The sequence below is a fragment of the Dermacentor silvarum genome, chromosome 2 (assembly GCF_013339745.2).
Source record: "Dermacentor silvarum isolate Dsil-2018 chromosome 2, BIME_Dsil_1.4, whole genome shotgun sequence".
Classification (NCBI taxonomy): Eukaryota; Metazoa; Arthropoda; class Arachnida; order Ixodida; family Ixodidae; genus Dermacentor; species Dermacentor silvarum.
In genome coordinates, this window is record NC_051155.1 from 241,852,180 (window position 1) to 241,863,973 (window position 11,794).

Consider the following 11,794-nt stretch of genomic DNA (forward strand, 5'->3'; position numbering starts at 1 on the left):
ACTTGAATTTGCTGGCAGCAGAGAATGTGGCACGTCCATGTGATGTTGCGGGATGCCCGAACGGTCCGCGAGACGACACGTCTAGATGGTGACCAGCTTCGTCGTCCGACGTCGCATTGCTGGAGTCCTCGCTGCTTTCGCGCCTGGAACAGCCAGTGTCGAGGCCGCCGTCGTAGTAGGCAACGACGCCGGCAGCGCGAGCCCTAAGCAGCATTTCACGCTCATCGGAGTTTAAATCGCTAAAATCGAGCCCAGCATCGCGAGCCCATGTGTCGTTGCCCGGGTCGTCGCCCGGGTCGTTGACTAGTTTGTACATTGCGACTGCCGTCGGCTCTGTCTTGGCTCTGTTTCTGGCCGCGCGTTTGCGCAAAAAAAAACAAACAAAACAAAGCGCCGTCGGCAGGCGCCGTTTTACTGGAGTGTACCAGATTGGGGGAGTGTGTCCAATGCAGGCTCCCCGCTGAAGCATTTTTTAAATTAAAAAGGTGGTGGCGCCACCGTCACATTCTCATGAACGAGCGGCCCCGCGCTCTGGGCGGACGCTTGTCGCGTCGGAGACCCTTTCGCAGCTGCATGGATCTTTGACAGGCGGATACTCGGTGGCGGCAACACTGATATTATTCCCCACCGGTCTATTGTAATTAAAACTGAAAAAGAGCTGCGGAAAGAAGATGGTGCATCGATCAGATGACAGTTACTCAGCCCATGAGCTGGCCTCAGCCAATGAGCGTTGCCGAAACAGCCGCAGCCAACGTTTATTGGCCGGATATTCACAATAAGGCGACGGCAGCGCCGCTGCACTTTCAACGTTTTTTTATTCACCGTCGGAGCTTGCCAAGGCGTCCGCTGGCCCCACTCCCCCATTCTAGTACACTCTAGTTTTTACTCACCGGTGGCACATCACTATATGGCCATGACGTCGCCACTCCTCGCTCGGGCAGTCGATTTGAATAGCGCTAGAGGTACGCAGACGGTTCAGACGCAATTTTCTCTTAAAATAAGTATTTTCTTGGGACGAAACGAAGCGTTTCGAGGTTTCTGGTATGGTATTTCAACAGACCACGTTGAAATAATATTTGCCTTTAGTGTCCCTTTAAGGGCATGCTCAACTGTGAACATAGGAGGCCTCAGGTTCACGCAAACAGTGTTGCTGCTGTCTCGGTCACATTCATTCATTCATTTTATTTCGGCATTATGGTACATTATAGCATGTACAAAATACTGGGGGCACAGACTAAAAGCCAAAAATGGCTTGACGAGGTCTGTACCCGATAATTGCACTTTGACAGGGGCAACAGGAAATGTTCGTATGCGACAAGCTTACAATGCCAAACTATACATGGCCACACAAACTCAGTCTGAACATTTTGCTCATGTAACTGATGCCTGAATTTCTAGTGGAATCTTATTTAATTAAACTTGTTCATGCGCAGCATAAGATTAGAAAATTGTTGAATTATTCTCACATATGAAACACAGAAACTTCAATTTAACATATATGTAACTACAATTTAACAAAGATGTCGAACTGCAAGTGTGACATAATGCAAGTTGACTGCATCCAGCAAGGAATCACACATTGATGCCCTCTTTAAATGATCCAGTTATTTGTGCACTGTTATTGTTCTCATTTTGACATTATCTACTGTGTGCAGCCATTTGGTTGGTTCATTTTCTACATTCATCTTTGAGTCTGTGGGTAGCACATTAATGGAAGCAAGGAAAGTTCCATGGCACTCTGGGAAGGCTGGTGGTGTTTTCAAGGCCAGAAAGAGTGGGAAGTCCTATTCTAAATGCTTGCAGTACGTGCCGAAGCTGGTTGCATCAACAGCAGTGCATTTGCTCTCGCTGCCTTGTTGGAGTAGCAGGCACCCCCTCTCAAAGGTGCAAGGATGCCAGTGCTAGTGACGAAATATCTTTTTATATAAACAGACCCTACTTTGAGTGGCTAAGGCCTATATATTTAGTTTGTGACTTCATTTTACCACAGTTTAACCACAGTTTTTAACCACAGTTTTGTGGGGATTCAATGTTGTTGATGACGTGTGCTTGATAAGGATCCCATATGGCGGAAGCATATTAAATTTTTGGGTCGATCAGCGTTATATGAGAGAGTTTTTTTTTTTTTAAGTGAATAAGGTGAATATTTGGAAATTATAAATTTTAAAGTATCAAATCCTCTTGAAGCCAGAATGGTAAAGTTTAGGCAAATTCATGCAGTAACCATCATTCCCATGCTGGTTGAGCGGTCATGCCTGCAGCATCTGTGAGTAGCACCAGAGTTCCATCCAGTCATTTTTGTAGGAAACTATGCATTATGCAATGCAAGATTCTGAATGCTGAAAACATGTGATGCAGCTTCCTTGCCATTTGCTTAGCACAATAAATATTCTACTTAATTGTCACTAATTTAGGCACTCTAGAAACAGACAGGAGACAAGATTCGAACCCCCCCAAAAAAAGATAACACACGAATGAACATGCCAGAAAAGGGACAAATGCAACAAATAGCTCTATAAACACCCAAGCTATAGCATCCCAAGTCTCAATAGGATAAAGAGCCAACAGTCTGACCACCCTAGCCTCCTTAGCTGCGTCGCTGCACGAAGGAACGTTCTTACTTAATGTCATTGACTCTTGTTGGTTAAAAGTCCGGGCTTGGTCGCATCTCTTCCGGGGTCACTACTCCCAACAATCCTGTACATATTGTCGCCTTAGTAGCCGCCTGTGTCCCGGTCCTCGTCGATGACGTGGCAGTGAGGCCCGGCGGGTTAGGCCTAGCGACGGGTTCGGCCGCTGCTTCTATCCGGTGCCTTGCTCAAGTGACGACAAGGTACCCTGGGGACTCTCTTGCGTGGCGCTGTTGGCCGGTCTCCTGTCCACGAAAGGGGATTGCTGCAGCAAGTCCGAGGAGCCTCGCACGATTGTCGCCGAGGTCAACGGCCATGTCTCGGAAAGCCAGCGTCATGGCCTGCAGAGCTGAACACCCGCTGCTCCCGTCACCAGTACGGTGCTGGCAAGCCAACCTTCCTTGACCGGAGCTACGCAGACAATGGCAGCTCATCGCTGTTTTTCTTTCAATCACAGCTTGGGTCACGCGCCTCAAGCGCTCGTGCCGTTTGGAACGCTGTGTGCTCTTCATCATCATCCTTCTTCCTCCGCATGCCCCTTACTCATGACATTAATGAGCTTTTGAATTGGAAGGGGCACGTTGCCGTTTTGTCATCACCAACTTTTGTAAGAATGACAGTAGTAACAACACTTGCTCTGACAATTACGCTGTTGCCAGTACCGCAAATGTGGTTTCGGGTTTGATTCCTATCGTAACACACGAATTGTAAGCTGCCAATTTTGTTTGAAACTCTGCTGTGGGAAGGCCACGAATCGGCATTTTCAGCAAGAGAGGGTGTGTCTTCAGTGCATCCATTGTCTAGTGATGACAAAGGAGATGCTGTAGCCATTGCACTCTTGATTGGGGTCGCTATTGGGGTCAGTCAGGCATGTGCAGACTGACCAGTCACGTTTGAATTATCCAGCAAAGGCCCACATCTCTTTTGAAGTATTTGTATTGTATCTCTAACGATCCACGGAATGATTTTCTGGTTTTCTTGCATTTTATTTTTCAGGCGCTAAATATTATACTGCGTTTAGATATTGTATACTTGTAACACAAACTTTTGCAATCCTGTGTTCCTCCTACTTGTATTTTCCTTAATATTTGATTATGATTTTGTGAAGTATTGTATACCTGCTAAAACTTTTTCATTTATGCTACTCCCGATTGTACTTCCCACCCTGCTAAAGTCCCTCGATGGGATTGCAGTATCTACAACTAACTAAATAAATAAATAAATAATAAATAAATAAATGTTTAGGCATCTTTAACGGAATGGTACTGTAATAACATGATGGTGCTGTGGAATGGCCACAAAATTAATGAAGGGCAACTTTTAATTGCTTCTTTGCTAATATCCAACCTTTCTTTCCTAAATATAAAGAAATAGATTATTAACAAATACTTTATCAGACTAAACTAATTTAGTTTTGATTTTTAGTGGCTCTTAGAGGGATAAAACCAAGCTTTTATTCCATCATTATGAGAAGCAATCCTTGCATTGGCACAATCACAGGACATGTCTCAAAGGCGGTAGACAGTCCCCTATTCAGTGTAGCTAGGCAAGCCTTCAGTGTTGTGAAATGTAACTGTGCCTTTTCTTTTTCTCCTGCACTGTCCTTGCAGCCCAGCAATTCCAACAAGATCCCAATGACCCTACCAAGTGGCAAGTAGTTACTGCGCAACCCGTGGCAGCTCCCGCGGCCAGCAATACCCAAACCCACCTTCAGGCTGGACAGCAGGTAAGCCATGTCACTCCATGTGGGGCCACCTTTGTGAATTATCTTGCAATTCGTGCAGTTTGGTCGCAATGCAAGAAAAAAATTTAATGGAAAGAATAAATCAGTGATACTGGACAGCTACTGGATAGCAGAGTTTAGCATTAAGAGAGCAGCTGTAGTACAGTCGACTCTCGATATACAGGGTTTAAGTTTTATGGAATTTTTAAAAATAGCCTGTTGCACATAACATAATTCTAGCCCTTCAGCTGGATTATTTAGAGGCGGACATCACCTGCTCGGAAAACTTAAACACATATTAACTAATAACAAAGATCCAATAATTATATTTTGAATTAATTACTTTACTGCACATATTGCAATTTACAAATTATAGCTGGTGAGTTTGCAAGGTGTATCCACTTCAAATGAAATTCAAGAATGGCGCCAATTTGGAGATATGCGCCATCAAACTTACCGTGAAAATGCACTGTTCTACTTTTTTTAACAAAATACTCTTTTATGCATTGAATCACAAAAGTAACAGAAACGCCCATGTATTTTGTTCCACACTTTGGGAAATAATATCTCGAAACTGGTGTCATCCTGGAAATTAATTTCAAGTGGATGCGGCTTGCAAGCTCACCAGCTACAATTTGTAAATTGCAATATGTGGCATAAAAATAATTAAGAAGTTAATTAGTGAATGTTTGTTAATTGATGCCAGACAAACTTCGCCCAACGGCGAACGGAACGCTTGACGCTCACCGTCCAAACATTTTACGCCCGTCGGCAACCCGGTTCGATCAGGAAAACTTCGGCCAGTGAAGTTCGAATGTCTTCTGCCGAATGTCATGAGTGCTCGAGTGCCTTCAGGGAGAAAGGGGACCAGAGATTATAGTTAGAAGCCAACTGTGCCTGGTTTGCAGGATGTTTGCATTTGCGTGGCGCAGATTACAAATGGAATGGCTGGTGGCATCAAGAACGGGAGCCGCTGACAGGCCCGTTTCATGACAAATTTCGATAAAGCTGTCCTCTCCGGCTGCAGTACTAGATGCCGCGCAGTCGCTTGTGGGCTTGCATGTGAAACTGGAGGCACACACCACACACACACGCACTATACAGGCTATTTTGTAACCGTATCAATTGTAAATGTATCTATAAAACTTGTTTTTAATTGCTTAGCCAATCATAGATGATAGAATGAAAACTAGTTTTATTTATTAATTTATTTCAGTCTGGCAGCACTAACAGCGAGGCTGCGTACGCCTCTTTCTTGCTCCATGTAGCCAAGCCAGTGAACAGTTGGTGTCTTGCCGCTGTGTCTTATTTCTGCTGCGCGACATGTGAAAGTTTGTTCCATTTCCGTTTAGGCCGGCTTTAAGTTGTGAAGTATACCAAGAGTATGTATTCCTTAATTACACATGCATGCACCCGGCATCTCCTGTCGCAGTATGCGCACCAATATGTCTAATAAGTGTACTGGCAGGCCTTCAGTGCTATTTTGGATGTTCCTGTGGTGATTTGAGCCCTTAGGGGCAGTAAATGGCATGAATACATTTTTTGACTTCCCAATTTTTCGGACGTTTTCGTGGCCCATAGGGAGTTCGAAAAATTGGACGCTGACTTTATTTAAACATAGAGAAGTGGAGCTAGTGCTTTGTGTGGGATTACATATTCAGTAGAACCTCATTGATACGATCCCGTTGCATACGGTTTCCCGGCGCTAACGTTTGCAATCGAGAACACAAGAAATGACCCAGTAGAGTTACATTTATTTTTGACCGGTTCATACGTTCCCGGAAAACATGATTTTTCGGCACCAATGTTCAGTTCATCGCCAAACTGCGATCGTATAATACGTTTTCAGGCCGCTAGATCGCATATAAAGAAAAAAAAATTCGTGAGGCGCACACAATCGAGAACAGTATATAGCTGCACCTGCCAGTCTTTCATGAGAACGCCGGAGCGCACTCAGTTTCTTATTTCAGTACCAGCAAATCTTCTCCGGAGCTGTTGTGCGCCAAATAGCATCGCATTGCCGCCAACCTTATTGCGATAAGCATTTTCACCTACCTGTTTCACAGCGCGAGTTACTTCGGATTGTATGTTTTCTCGCGTCCCCCCCCCCCCCCCCCCCCCCCCGATTGTTTGAACGAGGTTCTACTATACTAGTGTGATAGACTGGATAAAAATGAGGTCAGCAGAGTGTGCTGGTGTAAAGTATAGCTTAGTAAAAGCAGTCAAGTTTATTTTCAGACTTGAAAAGGCCCTTTTATTGGTCACTTGTGCATTTTAACAAACCCTTGCAATTTTTTATTTTTTTTTACTGGGGGTGTGTGACAAGAACTTGCCAGCCCATGTAGAAATCACTAAAGAGTTTAATATGCACATCCCTAAAAGAGTACATTACCAGTACATACTATGTACATGTGAGCATTCTTCTAATTAAGATTGTACTTGCAAGTCTGTGCTAGCTCCCCTTTTACTATGTGAGCGCTGCCTGAACCATAAGATCAGTATGTACCAACTTGGTAAGTTTTCTATCCTAATTTAACACAACATTACTTAAATGATGTTCTTTTTATAATGTGTGTCACAGTGAAGTGACCACTGATCAGATTGGCATTGGTGCTCCACCTTCCTTTTTCATCAAAAAAAAAAAAGGCATAGTAAAATGAAAAAAAAAAAAAAAACCTACTAGAGGTGACATGGGCACATAAGTCGTGTTTCTTCTGCCCATTGAGCTGGCTTAAATGCAGCAAGTTGCTACATCTTTTTGCTGGGTCTTTGTTATTCTTGTAAAATATTGGCACACTGGATAATCGTATGCATTTGTCAGGTTGTGAATACCGCTGGCATGATTAACTCGTCATGCCCACACTTTCCTAGCTTCATAATTATCAGTGGCTGCAATCAATGATCTGGTTGGTCGCTACTTTCCTTGCAGCAAGTGTGATCATTCCTTGGTTGCTGTGCCTTTAAAAGCAGAGAAGTTAAAACCTTCAAAAGCATCGATTTGTTTTAACTATTTTTGCGACAGACTAAGGTTTATTTCTCTTGTGCACTCTGGGAATGCTAGTCAAATTTGCACAACTGAAGCTAGCCTAGTCCCTCTGGTCTTTGCTTGTAAACGGGGCCTGTCATTATGACCATAAGACATCTGCACTCCTTTTGCAGCTCAGCAGTTTTTTTCCTCTCTTTCTCTTAAACCTTGCAGTTGTTTACCTTGTAATGCAGCTCTGTGCTCCCTATTGGACAGCAGAAATAAGCGTCATTTTCTTCTTCAATAAAATCACTACTACTACTACATTTCAAGCTGGGGAAATGCAAGTCGTGGAAATGATGCAAGCCTTTGCCTTTTTTCCCCCCCCCCTTTCTGCCTTCGTCACTTGTGTGAGGGGCCGGGCCGCATTGAGCCTGCATTGTTGTTCACCAACGCTTGCAAGTGGCACTTCCTATTAAATGATATACAATTGCAGTGTAGATGCAAGTATTTGCTACTTATATGTGACCACAAACTAATGCTTGCTCTATTTGAGGAGGCTCGTAATGATAATTGCAGTGCTTGGCAGCTTGGAACAGCACTGGACAGACCAGCAAAAGAAGTGGACAATGGCCAGTGGATCGGTCACTGAAGTGTTGACCTGCTGTTGTAGGTTCATCTGGTGCAGGCACAAGCCCAAACACTGACTTCAGCCGCAGGAGGTGCATCAACTCCTGTGACGGATGGCAGCGGTGGCCTGGAATCCCCCGACCTGACGGACGGGGGTGCCTCCCAGGGGGCTGCTGATGGGGCGAGCACCCCGACAGGTGCTGGCAGTAGTGGTGGCAATGCTGGCCTCAGGAGACTGCGCCGGGTGGCGTGCACTTGCCCGAACTGCCGTGAGGGTGAAGGCAGGTCAGTGGCACCTCTTGTCATGCCTTGTGATGTTTTGATTTTGCTGTTATCATGGCTGTCACGTCTTTCTTTCACTTTCTTGCACGTTGTGCTAACATTACGAGGTTGCTTTTAATGCGACAGTATTATATGCGCAATCACGCGAAAATCCATCAGCGTAGTGGTGTGATGGAAAGATGGTACTAAAAATGGGGGGCAGTGCAAGAACACATAAAAAAATGCTCGGATTGACATCAAATTTCTCAGAGAGATTCCTGTAAACAGAGTAAGTTAATGCCTTTGGAAAGTAAATTTGGTAAATTTCGTTCTGGGTGGGAATCAATGTTTCTTTTCCCTGTCTGGGGTGCGAGGCGAGCACGCTTCCGCGACACCACAGCGGCTCACGGCTCTGGTTGACTAAAGGTGCGCCTAGTGCATGCGTCATTGCACACATCATGTCTCGGTCATCTGGATGACTAAACGTGTGGCCTAATGCATGCGACGGCGCAGCCAATGGGGAGAAGGTGGTCCTATGTCATGATTGTATAAAAGGAGTGTTTAAAATAAAAAGCTATGATGTCCAATTGAACGTCACTGAAGCAGTCCTTTGAGTTATGAACTCCTTGCAGGCAAGCGAGCCCATTGAGGTGCTTGGTGCATTTTGATTTGGCCTTACCGAGGCGCAGTTAGAATGCAGGCGAGAGCTTGTGTGGACAAGGAACGTGTGGGGAAAAAAAAAGTTTCACTAAAGGGATTATAATGCTTTCACATTCCCACACATAAGCTGTCTTAAGTGTCTGTCGAACGTTTTTCACCACAATGCTTGTCTTTATGAGCGTTTAAGCAGCCATGATAACCAGCAATGTATGATAAAGCTTGCTAAAGCTGTTCAGTGTGCAGGCATTGTGGAGTACTGTTTTATATGAAAAAAAACAACTTGTTTCAGTAAAGTTTGGTGGGAATAACATGGTCCAGCATAATTGGTCCAGCTGCAGTATAAGAATGTTTAATGTGGAACTGTGAGACAAATAGTGTTGCAGCCCGGAAAGCATAACAGACTTGCTAATTTGATGGACTGCAAAAGAAGGTGATAGCAATTGCAAGCTTCAGTATATTTACCATGTTCATCTTTTCAATGTTAATAAGAGTAAAGCATCATTAGGGGACAACGCATTCTGCCAGCTTGCCTGTGGTCATTTATTCTAGCCATCAACCTCGTACAGGTGAAAAGGAGCACAGCCACGATATGTTGTGTCTGGTCATGCAGGAGCAGCGAGAACAAGCGACGGCAGCATGTGTGCCACATAGCGGGCTGCCATAAAGTCTATGGGAAAACGTCTCACCTGCGGGCCCACCTGCGCTGGCACACCGGCGAGCGGCCCTTCGTTTGCGAGTGGCTCTTTTGTGGCAAGCGCTTCACGCGCTCTGATGAACTGCAGCGACACAAGCGCACCCACACAGGTCAGTCTTTAGTTTTACAGAAAATGCAAATGGACATGTTGGCAATTCATGCTAAATAAAACGGAGCTGTCTTAAGATGTATGACGAGACAAGATGAAGCATTCACAAGACAACCCAGCGCGTCGTCTTGTATCGTCCTTCGTCGTCTTTCTGTTTGTGCTGTTCTCTTCACTCCACATTAGTAGAGGTGTGCGAATACAGTTATACCCACTTATAACGATCTCAGATGTAACAATCTATTTCTTATAATGGCCATATTTCTACCCTACCTGTTCGTGGCCAGATATAACAAACATTTTTAAGAATGCTGTACAGTTATAATGAACACTTAAACACTGTAGTAATAAAAGTAGGGCACACACGATATGGAAAAAATGCACTCAAACATCGTTATAACGAAACAGGATGTAACGAAGTAAATAAAATTTTACTTGAAATCCCCATAGAGATTTATGTAGTTACAACGTCATTTTAATGAAGTGAAATTGTCCTGCCAATGGATACCCTTGAATCTCGTTATACCGGAGTTGAAGGAGAAGCTGAAATTACTTCGTTATATTCATTACTTTGTTATATCGACTATTGCCCTTTACTGCAACATATGCCCTTAAACATGCAAAGCCCTTAAACATGCAAAGAAGACTACGGCTTCATGGCCTGCCGAACTGCTATGACGTGGCAGCATATCTTCGTGGCCACGCTCTCCGCCGTGTGCAACATGCAACTTTTTAGCACCTGATGCGGCAGCCTTTACGTTAGCGTTCTAATGTTCCAATGTTATGGTCTTTCGCTTCTACTTTCTACTTCGCTCGATCATGTTGTCGTAAAACAGTGACACGGTCGATGAGAACAGATAGCACGCTGCGATGCAAATCCGTCAAACATGTGGCACACAACTCGGTGCGCCGACTACGCAGCTGGGGCAGCATTTCCGGAAGACCTACGTTACAGAAGTAGGGTCAGCTGGGCAAGTTGGTGTGGTAACATAATTATAAAACAGCACCAGGGACGCAGACAGAGAAAAGAAACAATGCACTGTCCTGTCGTTTCTTTTCCCTGTCTGCATCCCTGGCATTGTTTTATAATTATGTGACCTCCATGACTTTTGGAAATAGTTTCACTTCGGTGTGATGTCGCAAACCCGTCAAAGTGTACGGCTGAGAGAGCTTGGCACAGCACCAGAAACACTGTCTGTCATATACGGGGAAGCGTTTGACCCGTGAAAGCGAAACTACCTGATCCACCGCTATCTCGTAACTTCATGGCTGCTATGGCTCCGCTGTCAGAGTTCATACAACCTATATGTACTCTGTGTCCGCTGTGTGAGGGCGCCGATTTGGCTTGGCCGGCTCATGCTGGTTTCACACAATCACGGAGGTCATGCCTAGCTGCATCACAGCCAGCGTGGTGTGCCGTAGTGAGAGAGAGAAGTGGAAGCGCTGGTTTTTTGGCACGCAAGCATCAACATAGCTACTTCGCACTGCAAGGTAGGCGTGGCCTCCGAGATTGCGATCTCAGAAAGTGTGCCTAGCGGCCTAGCTTTTCTAGCTATGTGCCGCAGCAAGAGAGAGGTATGATAAGATCAGAAAGAAGTCCTGCTTGCGCGTGGCTACGCGCGGTGGTGAGAAAGATCAGTGTTCTTTGACGGTGTATTCGATGCAGGAATTTTGAACGGCCATGCCGAACAAGTGCACGACCCAGCAGAAGGTGATATTAAAACACACCGCTAATTTATTTGGCAGTATTTGCTCTGATTCTAACATATCCACGAATTGCATGCGCCCCCACTTTTTATAGATTCAAAGTAGAAACGAACGTAAAAATGACTTATAGCTTCCACTACAGCATCAAGAAAGAAGATGGAACTAGCGAAATTTTCTCTTACGGAATGTCATTTTCTTTGCTTAATGTCTATTGCACTGCCAGACAGCCCTTTATTGTTGTCTATAAAGAAGCACAGCATGTCGTTTCATATTCTGCATTTATAATGACTACACAACAATTGCAACATAATGGTGGTGCACACCTAGACTAACTACATCGCTAGTTCGTCCTGTGATGCATGCAATTTTCCGGATCGACAATAACGCGTGACAAGGCTTCTTGCCGCTAGCTTAACAT

General features: G+C 44.7%; 1 protein-coding gene across 3 annotated transcripts in view; it reads left to right on the forward strand.

Annotated features, from left to right (window-relative positions):
• LOC119442987 (transcription factor Sp3-like) overlaps window positions 1–11,794 on the forward strand; it is a 67,810-nt gene that overhangs the window by 49,124 nt on the left and 6,892 nt on the right. For all 3 annotated transcript variants that reach the window (XM_037708090.2, XM_037708089.2, XM_037708091.2), the window contains 3 exons: window positions 4,241–4,356; window positions 7,992–8,233; window positions 9,480–9,673. In XM_037708090.2, coding sequence (XP_037564018.1) covers window positions 4,241–4,356; window positions 7,992–8,233; window positions 9,480–9,673 — 552 coding nt within the window. The remainder of the gene's footprint in view (window positions 1–4,240; window positions 4,357–7,991; window positions 8,234–9,479; window positions 9,674–11,794) is intronic.